General features: G+C 43.4%; 1 protein-coding gene across 3 annotated transcripts in view; it reads right to left on the bottom strand.

Moving 5' to 3' along the window:
- Positions 1 to 23638, bottom strand: part of arhgap42a (Rho GTPase activating protein 42a) — a 503828-nt gene that overhangs the window by 33817 nt on the left and 446373 nt on the right. For all 3 annotated transcript variants that reach the window (XM_068034054.1, XM_068034055.1, XM_068034056.1), the window contains 2 exons: positions 17199 to 17358; positions 15223 to 15373 (listed from right to left, as the gene is read on the bottom strand). In XM_068034054.1, coding sequence (XP_067890155.1) covers positions 15223 to 15373; positions 17199 to 17358 — 311 coding nt within the window. The remainder of the gene's footprint in view (positions 1 to 15222; positions 15374 to 17198; positions 17359 to 23638) is intronic.

Raw genomic sequence — 23638 nt, 5'->3', positions numbered from 1 at the left:
CTGCGGCGAAGGGGGGGGGGGTGCGCACTGAGGCCTCGCTGCCGCCAGTAAAATGCGGCGGGGCATTCTCAGCGTGGGGGTCCAGACGGGCCTCTCTTGCAAGAATTTTCTGGGCCTCCCCACCACAACCTCCGACATTGGAGAGCTAGTAAAATTCAGCCCATCTTGTCTGAATAACTTGATTGAATTTTTTGAAATAAGGAGGATTGATGAGGGTAGTGCAGTCGATGTGGTCTAATGGATTTTAGCAAGGCTTTTGACAAGGTCCCACATGACAGACTGCTTAAAAAAATAAAATCCCATGGGATCCAGGCAAATGTAGCAAGCTGAATACAAAATTGGCTCTAAAATAAAAGCAAAATACCACGGATGCTGGAAATCTGAAATAAGAACAGAAAGTGCTGGAAACTCAGCAAGTCTGGCAGCATCTTATTCGTTCCTGGAATGTGGGCATCGCTGGCTAGACCAGCATTTATTCCCCATCCCTAATTACCCTTGAGAAGGTGGTGGTGAGCTGCCTTCTTGAACCACTGCAGTTCATGCAGGGTAGGTGCTGTTAGGAAGGGAGTTCCAGGATTTTGACCCAGCGACAGCGAAGGAAAGGCGATATAGTTCCAAGTCAGCATGGTGTTTGACTTGGAGGGGAACTTGCAGGTGGTGATGTTCCCTTGCATCTGCTGCCCTTGTCCTTCTATGTGGTAGAGGTAGCGGGTTTGGAAGGTGCTGACTAAGGAGTCTTGGTGAGTTGCTGCAGTGCAGCTTGTAGATGGTACACACTGCTGCAACTACGCGTCAGTGGTGGAGGGAGTGAATGTTTGTGGATGGGGTGCCAATCAAGCGGGATGCTTTGTCCTGGATGGTGTTGAGCTTATGAGTGTTGTTGGAGCTGCACCCATCCAGGCAAGTGGAGAATATTCCATCACACTCCTGACTTGTGCCTTGTAGATGGTGGACAGACTTTGGAGGTGATTCCTAGCCACAGGATTCCTAGCCTCTGACCTGCTCTTGTAGCCACGGTATTTATGTGGCTACTCCAGTTCAGTTTCTGGTCAATGGTAACCCTAGGATCTTGATAGTGGGGGGATTCAGAAATCGTAATGCCATTAATGTCAAGGGGAGATGGTTAGATTCTCTCTTGTTGGAGATGGTCATTGCTTGGCACTTGTGTGGTGTGAATGTTACTTGCCACTTATCAGCCCAAGCCTGGATATTGTCCGGGTCTTGCTGCATTTCTACATGGACTACTTCAGTACTTGAGCAGTCGTGAATGGTGCTGAACTTCGTGCAATCATCAGCGAACATCCCCACTTCTGACCTTATTACTGAAGGAAGGTCATTGATGAAGCAGCTGAAGATGGCTGGCCTGGGACATTACCCTGCAGAACTGTTGCAGTGATGTCCGAGGGCTGAGATCATTGACCTCCAACAACCCTCTGTGGAGAAAAATGAAAAGGTTTTAGGTCAGTGACTTTTCATCAGAACTGGCAAAGGTTAGTAATGTGATAGGTTTTAAGCAAATAAAGCGGGCTGGGGGAAAAGAGAACAAAAGGTAAAGTGTGTGATAGGACAGAGGGCTGGAGAGATTAACAGACAAGGAGGTCACGGGGCAAAGGGAAAGAGAGTGTGCTAATAGTGTGGTGAAAAACAAAGCATGAGTGCAGAGGGAGTGTTAATGACAGAATAATGAGCAGCCCTAGCCAAAAGCACAAACATGAAAAAACCAGTAGGCAGGCACATGGTAAAGAAAAAGATGGAACAAAATAAAATAAAAATAAAAAAAGGGCCAGTCATTCTCTGAAATTATTGAACCCAATGTTCAGTCCGGTAGGCTGTGGCGTGCCTAATTGGAAAATGAGGTGCTGTTCCTCGAGCTTGCATTGATGTTCATTGGAACATCTTCCTTTTTCTTCAACAGAGGATTTCCCTTCCATTGTGATTGACGGGGCCCTCAACCATGTCCTACCCATTTCCCGCACTTCTGCTCTCACCCCTTCCCCTCCCTCCCAGAACCGCGAGAGAGATCCCCTTGTCCTCACTTTCCACCCCACCAGCCTCCACACCCAAAGCACCCATCATCCTCTGCTATTTCCGCCACATCCAGCATGATGCCACCACCAAACATATCTTCTCCCCCCCCCGCCCCTCCACTATCCGCATTCCAAAGGGATCGCTCCCTCCGCGACACCCTGGTCCACTCCTCCATTACCTCCGATACCTGGTCCCCTTCCCATGGCACCCTTCCCATGCAATCGCAAAAGGTGTAATACCTGCCCTTTTACCTCCTCTCTCTTCACTATCCAAGGCCCCAAACACTCCTTTCAGGTGAAGCGGCGATTTATTTGTACTTCTTTCAATTTAGTATACTGTATTCGCTGCTCATAATGCGGCCTCCTCTACATTGGGGAGACCAAGGGCAGATTGGGTGACCACTTTGTGGAACACCTCCACTCGGTCCGCAAATATGACCCTGAGCTTCTGGTCGCTTGCTATTTCAACACACCCCCCTACTCCCCTGCCCACAACACTGTCCTGGGATTGCTGTAGTGTTCCAGTGAACATCAATGCAAGCTCGAGGAACAGCACCTCATTACAGCCTACCGGACTGAACATTAATTTCAGAGCATGACTGGGCCTTTTTTATTTTAATTTAATTTTATTCCTTTTTTTTTACCATGTGCCTGCCTACCAGTTTTTTCATGTTTGTGCTTTTGGCTAGGGCTGCTCATTATTCTGTCATTAACATTCCCTCTGCACTCATGCTTTGTTTTTCACCACACTATTGGCACACTCTCTTTGCCTTTGCCCCATGACCTCCTTGTCAGTTAATCTCTCCAGCCCTCTGTCCTATCACACATCTCTTTTCCCCCAGCCCTTCTTTATTTGCTTAAAAACTATTACATTTCTAACCTTTGCCAGTTCTAATCAAAGGTCACTGATCTGAAACATTAGCTTTGCTTCTCTCCCCACAGGTGCTGCCAGACCCGCTGAGTATTTCCAGCACTTTCTGTTTTTGTTACAAAATTGGCTCAGTGGCAGGAAACAAAGGGTAAGTGTTAATGGGTGTTTTTGCGACTGGGTGTTTCCAGTGGCATTCTGCATGGCTCCGTACTAGGTCCCCTGCTTTTTCTACTATATCTTAATGATTTGGACGTAAATGTAGGGGGCATGATCAAGAAGTTGCTGATGACACAAAGATTGGCCGTGTGGTAGATAGCGAGGAGGATAGCTGTAGGCTGCAGGAAGATATTGATGGTCTGGCCAGATGGGTAGAAAAGTGGCAAATGGAATTCAAACTAGAGAAGTGTGAGGTGATGCATTTGGGGAAGTCAAACAAGGCAAAGGAATATACGATTAATGGGAGAATACTGAGAGGTTTAGAGGAAGTGAGGGACCTTGGAGTGAATGTCCACAGATCCCTGAAGTAGCAGGAGAAGTCGATAAGGTGGTTAAGAAGGCATATGGAATCCTTTCTTTTATTAACTGAGGTATAGATTATAAGAGCAGGGAGGTTATGCTGGAACTATATAAATTATTAGTTAGGCCACAACTTGAGTACTGTGTGCAGTTCTGGTCACCTCATCACATAAAGGGTACAGAGGAGATTTACGAGGACGTAGCCAAGACTGGAAAAATTCAGCTATGAGGAAAGATTGGATATGTTGGGGTTGTTCTCCTTGTAACAGAGAAGGCTGAGGGGAGATATGATTGAAATGTACAAAACTTTGAGGGGCCTGGATAGAGTGAATGTGAAGGGCCTATTTACCTGAGCAGAGAAGTCAGTGACTAGGGGGCATAGATTTAAAGTGATTGGTCGAAAGATTAAAGGGGAGATGAGGAATTTCTTTTCACCCAGCGGGTGGTGGGGGTCTGCAACTCACTGCCTGAAAAGGCAGTAAAGACAGAAACCCTCTACCCATTTAAAAGGTGTCTGGATGTGCACCTGAAGTGCCTTAACCTGCTGGGCTATGGACCAAATGCTGGAAGGTGGGATTAGGCTGGGTGGCTTGTTTTTCGGCCAGCACAGACACGATGGGCTAAGTGACCTCTATCTCTGCCAAAAACGTTCTATGATTCTTTCTATGATTTATCACATTGGCTACTTCTACTCCACACACCTGTCAGTCTACTTTGCCCGACGGCTGAGGATCGAATAACAGAGATAACCCTTTGTGGTTTTGATATAGTAGGGGAAAGGGACAGAATATCAGGGTGAAGTGCCTTCTCAGCAACTCCCAAATAACTCTCCCTGGACAATGTTAATACCTAAATAGCATTAATTTGGAGTGTACCCTTCCTTGTTATCCTAGTACTCCCTAAAGGAATTCAACAGGAACTAATCGTTGTAAGATAAGTCTGAATAGATGTCACATTTATTGGGTACAAGTTGTTTGCCAGCAACTGGCTCAAATTCAAATACATTCTGAAGATAGCTCAAGCCTCTCCGAATCACATTTCTACTAATGAATTCGATAGATTTATGGTGCTCTTGGAGATGGGGATAACACTCGTCTTGGCTAAGACAATCCATTTTATAGTCTGCTAAAAAAAATACATTTACATAACATCTTCCAGAAATATATCAAAGTGCTCTGCATTCCAATATAAAGCACATATCTTTAAAGATCATGGGAGGGGGCGGGGGGGGGGCTGGTGGAAAGAACTGGATAAGGCCCAAAACTGGGCACGGAGACCACGATGTGCGATTAACCTGCACCTGTTCAAAGGAGGGTATATGGAGTTAGGTCACAGATAAGCTACGACCATATTGAATAGCAGAACAGGTTTGAAGGGCCAAATGGCCTGCCCCCGTTCCTATGTTCCCATGTTCCCAGAAGCACTAGGCCAGACACCAAACCCAGAATGCAGCCACCAAGGGAGTAGACTAGGATGATCAGTTGACTTTTGTATGGAATATTGGATGGTTTGTTTTGATAAGTTGGCATTGAATGGTTGTTTTGGGGTGGCTTTTATTTTAGCATTGTGGCCAAGAGGATGCTGTGATGATCAGTGACAGGGAAGGTAAGCTTTGGGACTGTTATAGAATGGGGAATTGGGGTTGTGTCCACTGGCAGTCTGGTGATCTGATCAAGACAGCCCAGCTGGAAAGAGGATGTGTTGGTTGCCTCCTCCCTTCCTCCTGCTCGTCAAATATTTGATGGCAAGGGCTGTGCCCACACAATGGCAAGGTTGTGCAGGATACAGCAGATCACGATGAATCATGACACATGTTCTGGTGAGTACTGCAGGGCTCTTCCAGACAGTAGAAATGTTGTTTGAGCACCTGAATGGTCTGCTCGATGATAGTTCGTATGGCAGCATGGCTCTCATTATATACATACTGCTGGTATGTGGTTGGGTTGCGCATTGCAGTAATGCTCCAGGCAGTTGGCAGATAGTCCTCGTTGCCCAGCAGCTAACCTCTGGTTTAACATGACAGCTTAAAGACTGACTGGAGCAGAATAAAAGCATCATGACTGCTGCCAGGATAGCAGGCATTCACCTGCATAATATGCTTAGCATGGTTGCACATCAACTGCACATTCAGGGAGTGGAACCCTTTGCAGTTGCAGTACATCTCTGAATTTAGATGTAGCCTATGCAAAGCCACCTGGTGTACAGTTGACGGCACCTTGTACCATGGGGAAGTCCACTATCCCAGCGAAGACATATGCACATTCAGCCTGCTTCTCTGGCCAGAGAGAATGCTATGTTCTCCCTGTCCTGGGCATACAGAGTCACCTCCATTATACAGCAGTGAGCACAAACTGTGAGATGTTAGAGATGTTGCCTGCTTAAGCCTGGAAGGATCCTGCCGCAAACTTGTTCATGGCCATGGTCACCTTCACAGCTACTGGCACCGCCGTCCTTGCCCTGCCCAGAAGCCGCAAGTCTGCATGTAAGAAGCGGCTGATTTCAGTGAGTAGAACAGTGACATTGCACACACTGCTCCTCGCCATGGTTGTGCTACGTGAATTTCTCCCTGAGGACCCTGGGTGGATATGGCCTCCTGCCAAGAGCCTTTCTCTCTTCCTCCCTCTGTGAGCACCCAGTCCTCCTCTGCTCAATCTCCTGGTTATGCAGCAGGCCAAGGGGGATGGTAACTACAGCACTGACAACTGGGAACAAGTGTTCTGATCAGAACCCTTGAAATCAGAACCAAGGCCTTCACCACATGCAACAACACTCCCTGTCAACTTGACCAGTTTTAAATAGCATAAAGATACTCACTGCACTGCCACAAGCTCAGAAAGAGACAGTAGAAACCAACCTGTAACTAACCTGAAAGTAGTCAATGATCCTTTTAAATAGTACTGTCAGGGGCTCCTTCCTGCTGCTGAATGCTGTGCGAGGTTAAGAGAGAGGGTGTTAGCTGGAGTGATGAGGTCAAAAATGGCAGTGCTGGCCTCAAATCAGTGTTACACGCTGACAGACATCACGACCTGCCTCCTCTGCATACTTCCAGCACACCAAAGCAGCATCCAGTGACTTTTATACCAGAAGTGCGTGCATGGCACAAACATCATTTTGCAGTCAAAATGGCACCCATAGCGCTGAATATATGGGTGCTCTGGAGCCAAATTTAGCTGCATTTATTTTTTCTTCTGAAATTTTTCTCAGTTCCATCACCAGATGGATACTTTTGGAATTATGTGCATCTTCAAGCCTTCAGATAAGACAATAAAGCAATACACATTTGTGTCATCTGATGTCTCAGGTGGTTGCTACATATCACATGGTAATGTTCAAAGAACAGCCAGTACTCCTGGAGTCCTGACTAACATAGAAACATAGAAAATAGCAGGAGTAGGCCCTTCGGCCCTTCGAGCCTGCTCCGCCATTCATTATGATCATGGCTGATCATCCAACACAGTAACCTGTTCCCGCTTTCGCCCCATACCCTTTGATCCCTTTAGACCCAAGAGCGATATCTAATTCCTTCTTGAAAACATACAATATTTTGGCCTCAACTGCTTCTGTGGTAGCGAATTCCACAGGCTCACCACTCACTGGGTGAAGAAATTTCTCCTCATCTCAGTTCTGAAGGGTTCACCCCATGTCCTTAGACTATGACCCCTGGTTCTGGACTCCCCCACCATCGGGAACATCCTTCCTGCATCTACCCTGTCAACTCCTGTTAGAATTTTATAGGTTTCTATGAGATCCCCCCTCACTCTTCTGAACTGCAGCGAATATAATCCTAACTGACTCAATCTCTCCTCATACGTCAGTCCCGCCATCCCAGGAATCAGTCTGGTAAACCTTTGCTGCACTCCCTCTATAGCAAGAACATCCTTCCTCAGATAAGGAGACCAAAACTGCACACAATATTCCAGGTGTGGCCTCACCAAGGTCCTGTATAATTGCAGCAAGACATCCCTGCTTCTGTACTCGAATCCTCTCGCTATGAAGGCCAACACACCATTTGCCTTTTTTATCACCTGTTGCACCTGCATGCTTACCTTCAGCGACTGGTGTATGAGAACACCCAGGTCTCGCTGCATATTCCCCTCTCTCAGTTTATAGCCGTTCAGATAATAATCTGCCTTCCTGTTTTTGCTACCAAAGTGGATAACCTCACATTATACTGCATCTGCCATGCATTTGCCCACTCATTCAACTTGTCTAAATCACCCTGAAGCCTCTCTGCATCCTCCTCACAACTCACCCTCCCACCCAGTTTTGTGTTATCTGCAAATTTGGAGATATTACATTTATTTCCCTCATCTAAATCATGAATGTATATTGTGAATAGCTGGGGTCCTAGCACCGATCCCTGCGGTACCCCACTAGTCACTGCCTGCCATTCGGAAAAAGACCCATCTATCCCTACTCTTTGTTTCCTGTCCGCCAACTAATTTTCTATCCATCGCAATACACCAGCCCCAATCTCATGCTAATCTCTTATGTGGGCCTTTGTCGAAAGCCTTCTGAAAGTTCAAATAAACCACATCCACTGGCTCCCCCTCATCAACTCTACTAGTAACATCCTCGAAGAATTCTAGGAGATTTGTCAAGCATGATTTCCCATTCATAAATCCATGCTGACTCTGCCTGATTCTACCACTGTTCTCCAAGTGCTCTGCTTTAAAATCTTTGATAAAGGACTCTAGAATTTTCCCCACTACCGACATCAGGCTGACTGGTCTATAATTCCCTGCCTTCTCTCGACCTCCCTTTTTAAATAGTGGGGTTACATTAGCTACCCTCCAATCTGTAGGAACTGTTCCAGAGTCTATAGAATCTTGGAAGATGACAACCAATGTTTCCACTATTTCCAGGGCCACTTCCTTAAGTACTCTGGGATGCATACCTTCAGGCCCTGGGGATTTATCGGACTTTAATCCCATCAATTTCCCCAACACCATTTCTCTACTAATAGTGATTTTCTTCAGTTCCCCTCTCTCACTAAGTCCTGTGTTCCCCAACATTTCTGATATGATAGTTGTGTCCTCCTTTGTGAAGACAGAACCAAAGTATGCATTTAGTTGGTCAGCAGTTCCTTTGTTCCCCATAATAAATTCCCCTGTTTCTGACTGTAAGGGACCTACATTTGTCTTCACCAATCTTTTTCTCTTCACATACCTATAGAAACTTTTACAGGTCAGTTTTTATGTTCCGTGCAAGCTTGCTCTCGTACTCTATTTTCCCCTTCTTAATCAATTCCTTGGTCCTCCTTTGCTGAATTCTAAACTGCTCCCAATCCTCAGGTCTGTTGTTTCTCCTGGCAGATTTTTTTAGAATTAGAATATTACAGCGCAGTACAGGCCCTTCGGCCCTCGATGTTGCGCCAACCTGTGAAACCATCTGACCTACACTATTCCATTTTCATCCATATGTCTATCCAATCACCACTTAAATGCCCTTAAAGTTGGCGAGTCTACTACTGCTGCAGGCAGGGCGTTCCACCCCCCTACTACTCTCTGAGTAAAGAAACTACCTCTGACATCTGTTCTATATCTATCACCCCTCAACTTAAAGCTATGTCCCCTCGTGTTTGCCATCACCATCTGAGGAAAAAGACTCTCACTATCCACCCTATCTAACCCTCTGATTATCTTATATGTCTCTATTAAGTCACCTCTCCTCCTCCTTCTCTCCAACGAAAACAACCTCAAGTCCCTCAGCCTTTTCTCGTAAGACCTTCCCTCCATACCAGGCAACATCCTAGTAAATCTCCTCTGCACCCTTTCCAAAGCTTCCACATCCTTCCTATAATGCGGTGACCAGAACTGCACGCAATACTCCAGGTGCGGTCTCACCAGAGTTTTGTACAGCTGCAGCATGACCTCGTGGCTCTGAAACTCGATCCCCCTACTAATAAAAGCTAACACACCATATGCCTTCTTAACAGCCCTTTTAACCTGGGTAGCAACCTTCAGGGATTTATGTACCTGGACACCAAGATCTCTCTGTTCATCTACACGACCAAGAATCTTCCCATTAGCCCAGTACTCTGCATTCCTGTTACTCCGTCCAAAGTGAATCACCTCACACTTTTCCGCATTAAACTCCATTTGCCATCTCTCAGCCCAGCTCTGCAGCCTATCTATGTCCCTCTGTACCCTGCAACATCCTTCGGCACTATCCACAACTCCACCGACCTTAGTGTCATCCGCAAATTTACTAACCCACCCTTCTACACCCTCTTCCAGGTCATTTATAAAAATGACAAACAGCAGTGGCCCCAAAACAGATCCTTGCGGTACACCACTAGTAACTAAACTCCAGGATGAACATTTGCCATCAACCACCACCCTCTGTCTTCTTTCAGCTAGCCAATTTCTGATCCAAAGCTCTAAATCACCTTCAACCCCATACTTCCGTATTTTCTGCATTGGCCTACCATGGGGAACCTTATCAAACGCCTTACTGAAATCCATATACACCACATCCACTGCTTTACCCTCATCCACCTGTTTGGTCACCTTCTCGAAAAACTCAATAAGGTTTGTGAGGCACGACCTACCCTATCACGACTATCGCTAATGAACTTATTCTTTTCTAGATGATTATAAATCCTGTCTCTTATAACCTTTTCCAACATTTTACCCACAACCGAAGTAAGGCTCACAGGTCTATAATTACCAGGGCTGTCTCTACTCCCCTTCTTGAACAAGGGGACAACATTTGCTATCCTCCAGTCTTCCGGCACTATTCCTGTCGACAATGATGACATAAAGATCAAGGACAAAGGCTCTGCAATCTCCTCCCCAGCTTCCCAGAGAATCCTAGGATAAATCCCATCTGGCCCAGGGGACTTATCTATTTTCACACTTTCCAAAATTGCTAACACCTCCTCCTTGTGAACCTCAATCCCATCTAGCCTAGTAGCCTGAATCTCAGTATTCTCCTCGACAACATTTTCTTTCTCTACTGTAAATACTGACGCAAAATATTCATTTAACGCTTCCCCTATCTCCTCTGATTCCACACACAACTTCCCACTACTATCCTTGATTGGCCCTAATCTAACTCTAGTCATTCTTTTATTCCTGATATACCTATAGATCCTATCCGCCAATGACTTCTCGTGTCCTCTCCTTGCTCTTCTTAGCTCTCCCTTTAGATCCTTCCTGGCTAGCTTGTAACTCTCAAGCGCCCTAACTGAGCCTTCACGTCTCATCCTGACATAAGCCTTCTTCTTCCTCTTGACAAGCGCTTCAACTTCTTTAGTAAACCACGGCTCCCTCGCTCGACAACTTCCTCCCTGCCTGACAGGTACATACTTATCAAGGACACGCAGTAGCTGCTCCTTGAATAAGCTCCACATTTCGATTGTTCCCATCCCCTGCAGTTTCCTTCCCCATCCTACGCATCCTAAATCTTGCCTAATCGCATCATAATTTCCTTTCCCCCAGCTATAATTCTTGCCCTGCGGTATATACCTGTCCCTGCCCATCGCTAAGGTAAACCTAACCGAATTGTGATCACTATCACCAAAGTGCTCACCTACATCTAAATCTAACACCTGGCCGGGTTCATTACCCAGTACCAAATCCAATGTGGCATCGCCCCTGGTTGGCCTGTCTACATACTGTGTCAGAAAACCCTCCTGCACACACTGGACAAAAACTGACCCATCTAAAGTACTCGAACTATAGTATTTCCAGTCAATATTTGGAAAGTTAAAGTCCCCCATAACAACTACCCTGTTACTCTCGCCCCTGTCGAGAATCATCTTCGCTATCCTTTCCTCTACATCTCTGGAACTATTCGGAGGTCTATAAAAGACCTCTTATATATGCCTCTTTCTTGGATTTAATGCTATCTCTAATTTCCCTTGTAAGCCATGGTTTGGCTACCTTTCCCATTTTACATTTGTGCCAGACAGGGATAAACAATTGTTGTAGTTCATCCATGCGCTCTTTAAATGTTTGCCATTGCCTATCCACCGTCATCCCTTTAAGTAACGTTTGCCAATCCATCATGGCCAACTCGCGCCTCATACCTTCGTAGTTTCCTTTACTAAGATTCAGGACCCTAGTCTCAGAATCAACTATGTCATTCTCCCTCTTGATGAAGAATTTTATCATATCATGGTTGCTCGTCCCCAAGGGGTCTCGCACCACTACATTGTCAATTATTCCTCTCTCATTACACAATACCCAGTCTAGGATGGCCTGTTCTCTAGTTGGTTCCTCAACATATTGGTCCAGAAAACCATCCCATATATACTCCAAGAATTCCTCCTCTACGGTATTGTGACTAATCTGATTTGCCCAATCTACATGCAGATTAAAGTCACCCATAATTACAGATGTTCCTTTATCACATGCATCTCTAATTTCCTGTTTAATGCCATTCCCAATATCACCACTACAGTTTGGGGGTCTATATACAACCCCCACATTTTTTGCCCCTTAGTGTTTCTCAGCTCTACCCATACAGATTCCACATCGTCAGAGCTAATATCCTTCCTCACTATTCCTCTTTAAGCAGCAATGCAACTCCACCGCCTTTTGCTTTTTGTCTGTCCTTCCTAAATACTGAATATCCCTGGATGTTCATTTCCCATCCCTGGTCACCTTGCAGCCATGTCTCTGTAATCCCGATTATATCATACCCGTTTACATCTATTTGCGCGATTAATTCATCCACTTTATTGCGAATGCTCTGCACGTTAAGGCACAAAGCTTTAAGGCTAGTCTTTTTAACATTACTTGTCCCCTTCCCACTATTTTTCACTGTGGCCCTGTTTGATTCTAGCCCTTGATTTCTCTGCCTATCACTTTTCTTATTTCTCTTACTGTCTTTTGTTCTTGTCTTTGATCCCCCCCCACTCCTCTGAGTCCTTGCAAAGGTTCCCATCCCCCTGTCATTTTAGTTTAAACCCTCCCCAACCACTCTAGCAAATACTCCCCCCTTGGACATCAGTCCCGATCTTGCCCAGGTGTAACCCATCCAGTTTGTACTGGTCCCACCTCCCCCAGAACCGTTCCCAATGTCCCAGGAATCTAAAACCCTTCCCCTCACACCATCTCTTCAGCCACATATTCATCTGATATATCCTGCTATTTCTACTCTGACCAGCACGTGGCACTGGTAGTAATCCTGAGATCACTACCTTTGAGGTCCTACTTTTCAACTTACTTCCTAGCTCCCTATATTCTGCTTTTAGGACCTCATCCTTTTTTTTACCTATTTCGTTTGTACCAATGTGTACCATGACCACTGGCTGTTCATCCTCCCCCTTCAGAATGTCCTTTAACCACTCTGAGACATCGTTGACCCTAGCACCAGGGAGGCAAGATACCATCTGGAGTCTCTCTTGCGGCCACAGAAACGCCTATCTCTTACCCTTACAATTGAATCCCCTATAACTATTGCATTCCCACATGTTTTACTCCTCCCCTGTGCAGCAGAGCCAACCGTGGTGCAACCAATTGGGCTGTTGCTGCTTTCCCCTGCGAGGCCATTCCCCCCAACAGTATCCAAAGTAGTATACCTGTTTTGCAGGGGAAGAGCCACAGGAGATTCCTGAACTGCCTGCCTAGTCCTCTTGCTCTGCCTGGTGGTCACCCATTCCCCTCCTGCCTGTGGGGTCTGAGCCTGCGGTGTGACCACCTCTCTACATGTGCTATCCACGATACTCTCCGTCTCGTGGATGCTGCATTGTCCCCAGCTGCCACTCCAACTCCGAAACACGGGCTTCCAGGAGCTGCAGCTGGAGACACTTCCTGCACACATGCTGGTCCTGGGCATTGGAAATGTTCCCGGCTTCTGACATGGAGCACACCATGGCTTTGAGCTCTCCTGCCATGACTTAACTCTTTAAATTAAATTAAACCTTCTGGAAGATCTTAATGTCCAATAATATCAGTTACGCTAGGGCCCTTCTTCCCTGGTCCTGGTTACTACAGAACTCCCTAAAAAAAACACTACTTACTATATTTGAAATAAACTTTAAACTTTTCTTACATTAGATACTTACCCAGCTATTTGGAGCTATTCCCTAACAGCAGTGACTCACCAACCAATTACCTTGCAGCTCCCCTGTGACGTCACTGTTGCGTTTTTTCAAAACTCCGGCGCGCTGGAAGAGGTCCGACTGCTCTCGCTCCTGCAGGAAGGTCAGGTAACATTCCTTCCTCAATTAAGACCATTGAGAGAGATTAACTGGTCTTTCGTGACTTGCGGTTTTCAGGATCTTGCTATGTGTAAAATGGCTGCTAAATTTGCCTAATTCATTCATTCAAGTGATTCATCACACATGAAGTGCTTTGAGAAATTTCAGAGAAAGTGATAAGCCATTACATAAATGTATCTTTCTCTCTTTCGAACTTTTTAAGTTAATTGTTGACTTACGTTTTAGAAATATAGAAGCAAAAGGCCCATTAGATATCTTTGCAGACAAACATCCATTAAAGCTCTATTATAACATGGCAACCTGGTGGCAGAATGCTTTAATGTACCAATATTCCATATCGCAGAGTAGCAGGATGAAGATATGTGGTGTTACAACCTCAGAAAGACCGTTTATGTTAAAACACAAGATATGAACTTCCCAGACCGATTAAAGAATTTCACAAGATTTCACATTTTTAGATTTTTACAACTAAAACTAAACTAAAAATCACCATCAACTAAACAGTTCTTTGTAAGTAGCTAATACCCTAAATTACAGAGAAAGGTATTTCCCATTAACTTATTAAAACACTTGAAAACCCCACACCATATTAATACGTTACGCGGTGTCCTCATTGAAGTAATATCTTTGCATTTAGAAGGCCCAAACTCCTCCCAGGCCTTCTCAAAGTCAATGTCCTCTTTGCTCACTTCTTACGAGCACCTGGTCTTCTGAGCATAAGGTGATCTCCGGTGACCCCATTGGTCTTTTTTCCTCTGCAAACCTCAGCTTTTGAATTGGGTTCAAGTCTTAGCAGCCTTCTGCTGTGTCAATGTTCTGACAGCATATGTTTTCTCCCTCTGCCACTTCTGGTTTGGATATCTTCCTGTCTTCCTTACAGCCTCCAGACTTCTGAAAGCCTGTTGAATTTATCCAGAATCAAAAGTCAATCATCATTTGCCTTTTTGAATACGCAGAGTCCACAAGTCTGGCCACAGCAGAACCACCTGGGCCTTCCTTTGTTTCCAGGTGTTACAAATATCAATTCGAGTTTGCACCGTCAGGGTCCCTGGGTCCCTGTTTATGATCTGAGAGTCTGGGAGAGCGAAACACATTGTTCTTCAGGTGTTACAACCTTGCATTCTGCTTTCAAAAGCATCTTTGATCTGGGTTCCTTGTTCACTTGATAACCAGGATCCTTGTCTTGTTTCTAGGTAGAGTTGGTGTGAGGTCATATGTATCCTCCTGATACTACATTAAAAATCACAGTTTTTAAAAACATAATCATACTACAAAGTCCAGCGTTCATAATAGTGGTCATAAATCCTTACACACAATTTCTAGCCTCTGTCAATCTGGGTCACTCATTTTCTTGTAGACAGCTAGAATGATCTATGTTGGAGAATGGTGCATTACGTGCATGCATCTAAAAGGAAGAAGGAAATAACCTTGAGGGCAGAGAAAACTGATAAATTTCAGGTATCTATTGATTACCATACCATAGCAATCCCTTGCAATACATTTTTCAAATGTAGATATTCAGAAAAGTTTTGAGTTTGTGGTTTACATTTTTCAGCAACAGATTCCATATGTGGCCTGTTTGATTTTAAAAATTAGTATAGCTCTTAAACAGTTTATCTGTATGTTGTGCTTACTGTCTGCATCTGCCAGACACAATGTTGGACTGTAGATGCCTCTGGGTCTTCTTGGACCTGTCGATAGGCAAGTTGCCTTGCTTCGCCTAGATCCAGATCTCTGCTCGGGTTGAGGAAGAGGAACATTTGGATCTGGTAGAGTATTGAATATCTATGAATGAGAGAACTAAAACATTAGTTTGCAGAACATTATCAAATACTAAAACGTCTATATAATTATAAATGTAATTGAAATAGAAAATAAGATGCCAACATGGCACTCAGCAATGGATTATTGATCTAACGCGCAGAAATGCATCTTTAACTCTTATATTTTAAAAAAAGCTAACTTTAAAATACACAAATTAGGAATTAGCAATTTTTTTGGTTAAAGTTGCTATTCAACATGCTTTTGCCATTGCTAAGTATTTTTTAGCTGATACTAAGTGGAGCTCTATTTACTCTACCCAAACATTGTGTTTCATTCCCATCAGAACAACATCCAGATTGTACAAATCCAATTTATTTTCTACCTCCCACACCAGGCATTGTTACACACACACTCACTCACTCACTCCATAAGGAGTCAACAGTGCCGTACTGTAGATAGATTCTTGCTGTGAAACCATGATTACTGGTAACTGGATTAGGACTTGGCAAATTCTGACATCCAGCAGCAACAAACCATAAAAGTTTACAGGATAGAAGGGGCACATTTGGCTGATCACGCCTGTGCCTCATCCTTGCTAGAACAATCTAAAAAGAATCCCATTGCCCCAGAGTTATGTATCTTTCTCTGCTTCAAATGTGTCACTACTTTACTTTTAAAAGGAGCTACGATATCTGCCTCAAGTGCCCTGCGTGAAAAAGTATTTCATACAGTAACAATTATCTCCACAAAAAATCTCTCCTAAATTCTCTCCTCACTATCTTTTCCGCGATATTAAATGGTCCAATGCTCTCCAACAAAAGAAATACTGTTTCCCTAGTCCCAGTGTATGAAGTTTAGTACATCACAATAAAGAAAATTTCAAAAGATATGAATACTTAATTCTTGGATCTTAGAGTTAATTAATTAATTAGACACACCACCTTGCACTCAATACATACACAAATAAACATGAAGCATAGATAATGCAATGACAATCAGCCAATAATGGAAAAAAAAAACTTAAAGCCCCACTGCTAGCGCAATTGTTCTCCATTTCAGGATTGTATCTAAATACAACATGCAGAACAAAGGCATTTTTGCTTTAATTGCATTGGATATTGTCAAAACATAATAAGGACTAATGTCACAAAATATCACAACTGATCTCCTCAGGAGTTATTCACAGTCTAAAAATTTCAACCAAAAAAAATTGTGTCCTTCTCTTCCAATAATTGACTTATTTTATTTGTCCATCACTCATCTTTGTTACGAAATAAAGGTTCAAAATCACTCTCTGTCTTGAATAAATTTAACCGAATCTGCAATTTATCTCAACTGACAATCCCACAAAAATTGATATATGCACCAACCCTGGCATTACCAGGGAAACATAATAACATTTCTAGGTATATCAGAGGGCCGAAGTCCCCAGTCAGCTTTGGGAGATGAAAGAAATAACAGAAAGCAAGAAAAAGGAAACAGAATATTTGGCGGGGGTTGCTGGGGGGGGAAGGGGAAGTATTAGTAAAACAGAGAGAGAAAAACATGCAGACGGTGTGAGAAGAATATAATGACAGTGAGAAACTTAGTGAGAGAGAAAGATATAATGATGTTGAGACTTACAGAAAGAAAGTAAGTGAAGGACAAGTTAGTCAGAAATTGTGAGAAAGGGAGAAGGCAAAAGAGAGGAAAAGACCAACAGAAAGATAGATGGCAGAAAGAATATGAAACAAGCAGAGAGACAGCTAGAGAGAGAGACATTTTTGTTTTGTTTTTACCCATGACTAATGACAATGAACTACTTCAAATATAAAATGCAACCACTGAAAAAATAGTTCAACAGTACCTTTTCATAATTCTCTATCAGAATCTCAACCACAATGTTCTGAAATTTAATGTTCATCATAGCTGCTACAGTCTCTTCTTGGGATCTCATTAGTGTTGGTCCAAAAATAACACCCAAGTTGGATACAGTCATCAGGTTTTTTTGACTGTGAGTGGATACTCTGCAATTACAGAACACGAAAATGTTCACTTATTGTATTCAGATGTGTTGGTATTTCACATTTATTGTTAACTAGAAGACAGGCACAAAAAAAAAACCTGAATCTGTAAGGAATGTTAAGTCTGAAAGAGATTATTACAGTTTATCTGATTACACATCATCTATCTCTGGTATCTTTCAATCACTTTCCCTGCCAAATATTTATCCAGTATCTTCCTAAATAGAATCCACCTTCGCTGAATTCCCTAGAATCTGCTCCACGTATCCACCATCTTCTATGTAGTTACATCAAAATGTCTGCTCACCTTCCACTTCTGAACTGAGTCTCTGCAAAAGTTCATTATCATTTCCTGAGATTTAAGATTTATGCTTGTGGTCCAACTCCCTAAGATCTTTGTGCTTTTACTTACTGCTACTACACGCTGTAAAGATAGCCTCAAAGAGCTATGTAGGAATACTCTCCTGTATTATGTTGAGTGCACGAATACCATTTAGCTGCATTTCTATTCTTTATTCACCCTCCAAGTCACTTCCCCAGTCTCAACTTTGCATTTACCTACACTAAAAAACATGCTATTTTTCATCCCAACTGCTCGTCTATTCAATTCCTTCTCTATTTGATTTATCAGTTTCACTTTTACAACTTAATCGATGTATAGCTATTATGTACATATTGGCTATTCTATATCCTAACATACTTTCCAAACAATCAATTACCGTTGACTTAAATTAAATATCAAATATGTTGCACTTGTATGATATTATTTGACGTATTGAGAATTATCTATCAGGCATATATGGATTCCCCATATATCCACTGTTGCAACCCCACCTTTCATTCCCAGTCATACCTACCATGCTCTCTGTCTTTGTTGTCTATGAACAATGCAGGGAGAAATCTATTTTGTTTATTGCAGGTTACTGGTACAGTAAGGGATTCCAGATACAGGAAAGAGGAAATGAAGTGAGGCTTGTTGTGTCAGGTGTCCGCCTCTATTTCTCTGCCCAGGACTTTTTTTGGGGCTGTGCTAAAATTACACCACATAGTAGGTGCGAGCCCAATGTAAGCATGGTAACAATAGGGGAGGGAGTACAACAGGGGAGGGAGCATTATCCATCCCTCTCAACCTGACTTCAATCCATTAGCCATCCAAGTGGAGGTACACCTGAAGAAACCAGGAACCACAGGGATTAGAGGCTCGGGAGCAGTTTCAGGGCCGCGCAATTTTTTTGCTTCAGGAAACTTCATCCCTCCCCGCCAAGATGATTTCCAGGTCTTGGGCCAGGGGCGCAGATGCAGATCTCCTGAGGCTGAAGCTCCTTCCTGACACCACTTCCCCCTGGTACCAGTGCATGGTCCTTCCAACAGGCAGTCATGCAGCTGGCTTGTGCATTGAAAATAGCCATGGCAGGAAAATTATGAGCATCGCTCTCTTTAGAGGTGCAGTACATTTCAGGTACAATGCACCTTTTGAGCGATCAGACAAGAAAGTTATCTTTATTGTCAGGTTTGCCTTTGCATGCGTGAGTTTGCTTCTTTTCTCATCCTATGTTGATCAGGTAATTTTGTTTATTTTTCCTTTTTTAAACAATTCTTCCATTCTTACGGTTATGAGTGCTCTTTTTCTTAATGGGAAGATATTCTCATCTCTTCATTGTGTTTATTTTGACTTTTAATTTGGGCTATAATATACATTTCCTTCAATGTCAACTATTCTACAGGTTCCTAGACATCATGCTGTTGGAGTGCAATTAGTTTTTGTTGTACATTCTAGATCATCTATGTATGGCATGACTCGTTCACCTCTATCACATCTCTTTCACAGCTTTTTAAAAATTCTTTCATAGGATATGAGTGTTGCTGGCAAGGCCAACATTTGTTGCACATCCCTAGTTGCCTTTGAGAAGGTGGTGGTGAGACACATTCATGAACTGCAGCAGTCCATCTGGTGTAGGTACACCCACAGCGCTATTCGGGAGGGAGTTCCAGGTTTTTTGACCCAGCGACAGTGAAGGAACGGTGATATAGTTCTAAGTCAGGACGGTGTGTGGCTTGGAGGGCATCTTGCAGGTGGTGGTGTTTCCATGCATCTGCAACACTTGTCCTTCTGGATGGTAGAGGTTACGGATTTGGAAGGTGCTGTCAAAGGAGGCTTGGTGAGTTACTGCAGTGTATCTTGTATGTGGTACACACTGCTGCCACTGTGCAGCGGTGGTGGTTGGAGTGAATGTTTAAGGTGGTGGATGGGGTGCCAATCAAGCGGGCTGCTTTGTCCTGGATGGTGTCGACCTTTTTCAGTGTTGTTGCAGCTGCACTCATCCAGGCAAGTTGGGAGCATTCCATCACACTCCTGATTTGGGTCTTGCAGATAGTGGACAGGCTTTGGGGAGTCAGGAAGTGAGTTACTTGCGCAGAATTCCCAGCTTCTGACCTGCTTTTGTAACCACAGCATTTATATGGCTGGTGCAGTTAAGTTTCTGGTCAATGGTAACCCCCAGGATGTTGATAGTGAACTCATTTATTTTGTAGGTGGCTCAAATGAAAAGCACATTTGCTGAACTGGAAGCCTGCAGTACATCTGTTGATTCTATCTTTGCACTGCACGAGCTTAATGTGGATATTCTAAGCTAAATTTTAGTTACCAGAAAGATTCCAGGTTCATTTGTGGTCTGTGCTCAGTTAGTTAATTTGATTAGTAGAGATGCTTCAGTTAGAGTCCATGGATAATGGAGATGAAAATAAGCAAAGGCTCCCAGCTCTGATTACTTTCGAGTAACTAATACTGGAAGTGCATTCTTGTGTTTGTCAGATGAGATTAAGTACAGCCATGATGCTCTTTGAGTGAATAACGTGCTGACACTCACCATTAGGGCTCACACTTGTTTAATGGCCACTTTGTGTTAGGCACAAAGAGCCTATCAGCTTCCTATAACAGTACTCCAACAAGGAGCGAACACTTTCTGAAGAAAAAGGGAGGGAAGAAAATCATGAAGGAAAAACAAAAGTTCAAACATAAGACAGATGGAAGTCTAAACAGGTGGGCAACCATATATACCATCCTCTACAGTGGCTGATGACATGAAAAAGTCAGTATTAATTGTTAACACTGGTAAATTGTCCATGGTGTCAAATAAGGGGAGTCAAAACCACGCGTTGCTTACAGGTAAAAAAAAAAGAAGGCCGAGATAATTTAACCAGGGCACACAGATGTAACTCAGTCCCCATTTTAAAGATCTACCATCTTTCCTTATTTTGTATTATACTTTGATTTTATGTTTTGTTATTTAATTCTAAACTAAGTTAATTTGGAAAGCAGATAAGTAACGTTGGTTGGAGCATGGGTTTTGTCTGCTGTACAGGTTGAGGGACATGCAAAACTGAGGCGCTATCATACCACCACTGGTGCGAGGATGTAAAACACAGTGACAACTTTACAATAGCCACTTCCAATGTAAAATTAAATATAGAGATTTGTAATAGAAAAATTGGCACAAAGATCATGCAGATTCAAGATTTTTGATATACTACATGGATGATCTGATACAGGACTATTTCTAAAGGAAACCTGAGTTAACTATAGTAACTTCCACATATAATAAATAGTTTAAGAAATAATGTACCCAGATGGTCATAAAAACCCCTATCCGGTCTGGTCCACACTCGATTCTTGTCCCACTCTACTTAATGCCTTCTGACCTGGCCTAGCAAAAATCACCTTGGCAAAAGGCCTACAACTACCTTCCCAAGCAAATAAGAACTGGCAATAAACGTGGCCTTGCCAACATTACCCACATTCTGAGAACAAGTAAAACATTTCTTTATCAATGGACAGCAAGTTTCTTAACACATTGTTACGTCCAGATGAGAAAGGTGTCTAGGGGTCTTTTACTGTCTTCATCTGGTCTTATTGTAACAGGGTTTGATTTTTAAAAGCACTGTGTTTTGAGCTCCCCCCTTGGTGAATCCTTGTTTACCACTTTCGAAGTATAAGGCAAAGAAATGAGCACAGCAGGTTTTCTTAGGTTTAAAGAAGAAAAGTGAAATTTATTAAACTTATTTAAACTCGAATTTGGTTAACGCCTACGGATTAATGATGCGCCCACGCTGCTATGCACATGCGATACACACATGCAAATAGGGACAGAAAAGAGCAGAAGAAAAATAGAGAGGTTTGAGGCAGTCTCTGAAGGGGGTTTCTTGTTACTGTTTCTGTGTTTCCAGCTCGCCATAGAGTTTTTGATTGTGGACAGCTGTTACTTTTCGTTGGGGTCCAGTATTCTTCTTAAACCTTGTTCACGCAGGAGACTTTTCTCTCTCTGAGTTCACGGGTCTTCAATGGGTCTTCCGTTCCGTGAGAAAGAGATGAGAGCAGACAGGAGAGAGGTGTTCTCAGTCGAGGAGCAAAGAGCTTTCTGAGTTTAGAGTTCTGTGGCCAGTTCAAATTCAAAAAAACAGCCAGTCATGTGACTAAACTGGTCTGACCACTTCTTCTGTGTACTGAGGAAGCAAGGACTGGGTCTCTTGTTCCAACACTGTCTGCTAGCATGCAAATGTCTTTCCAGTCAGGGGCCTGGCAATTCCTTGCGATAGGCCCTCTTTTCTTCCCAGCCACAATTTTAAGTTTTAATATTCATGTGGCGAAATAATGTGTGCCTCAATCTTGGCAGGTGGGGGGCTTGCATGACTACATACATAATGCATGCCAGTGGTTTATCCTGATTAGATCATGTTGCAAAAAATTGGATAATACATGTCAATTATTTCTAGATGTACTTGTTGACTGTTCATCCAGATGGATGTGTCAGTTTGTAATCAACTATATTGACTGTCTTTTTCCTCATCTACTTGATGCAGAAGAAAGAAGCCATTTTTCCAGTTTGGAGGTGCAGAAGCCATTTTGAGGGCGTTATCTTTCTTAAAAGAACCTGTTTTTAAGCAAAGAAACTTGGTGAAAAGAGCTAACAAGAATAAAGACAAAAATACTTCAATGTAACAAAGAACAAAGAAGAAAATTACAGCACAGGAACAGGCCCTTCGGCCCTCCAAGCCTACGCCGATCCAAATCCTCTATCTAAACCTGTCGCCTATTTTCTAAGGGTCTGTATCTCTTTACTTCCTGCCCATTCATGTATCTGTCTAGATACATCTTAAAAGACGCTATTGTGCCCGCGTCTACCACCTCCGCTGGCAAAGCGTTCCATGCACCCACCACCCTCTGCGTAAAGAAATTTCCACACATATCCCCCCTAAACTTTTCCCCTTTCACTTTGAACTCGTGTCCCCTTGTAATTGAATCCCCCACTCTGGGAAAAAGCTTCTTGCTATCCACTCTGTCTATACCTCTCATAATTTTGTACACCTCAATCAGGTCCCCCCTCAACCTCCGTCTTTCTAATGAAAATAATCCTAATCTACTCAACCTCTCTTCATAGCTAGCGCCCTCCATACCAGGCAACATCCTGGTGAATCTCCTCTGCACCCTCTCCAAAGCATCCACATCCTTTTAGTAATGTGGCGACCAGAACTGCACGCAGTATTCCAAATGTGGCCGAACCAAAGTCCTATACAACTGTAACATGACCTGCCAACTCTTGTACTCAATACCCCGTCCGATGAAGAAAAGCATGCCGTATGCCTTCTTGACCACTCTATTGACCTGCGTTGCCACCTTCAGGGAACAATGGACCTGAACACCCAAATCTCTCTGTACATCAATTTTCCCCAGGACTTTTCCATTTACTGTATAGTTCACTCTTGAATTGGATCTTCCAAAATGCATCACCTCGCATTTGCCCTGATTGAACTCCATCTGCCATTTCTCTGCCCAACTCTCCAGTCTATCTATATTCTGCTGTATTCTCTGACAGTCCCCTTCACTATCTGCTACTCCACCAATCTTAGTGTCGTCTGCAAACTTGCTAATCAGACCACCTATACTTTCCTCCAAATCATTTATGTATATCACAAACAACAGTGGTCCCAGCACGGATCCCTGTGGAACACCACTGGTCACACGTCTCCATTTTGAGAAACTCCCTTCCACTGCTACTCTCTGTCTCCTGTTGCCCAGCCAGTTCTTTATCCATCTAGCTAGTACACCTTGGACCCCATGCGCCTTCACTTTCTCCATCAGCCTACCATGGGGAACCTTATCAAACGCCTTACTGAAGTCCATGTATATGACATCTACAGCCCTTGACACATGAACTCCATTGGTAAACTTGAATGGGAAAAGGTCACCAACATAAAAAAATGAAGATTACATGTATTGCAATGAAAA

The sequence above is a fragment of the Heterodontus francisci genome, chromosome 6 (assembly GCF_036365525.1).
Source record: "Heterodontus francisci isolate sHetFra1 chromosome 6, sHetFra1.hap1, whole genome shotgun sequence".
Lineage (NCBI taxonomy): Eukaryota > Metazoa > Chordata > Chondrichthyes > Heterodontiformes > Heterodontidae > Heterodontus > Heterodontus francisci.
The sequence above is the reverse complement of the archived record's forward strand: the minus strand, read 5'-3'. Positions and strand labels throughout refer to the sequence as shown.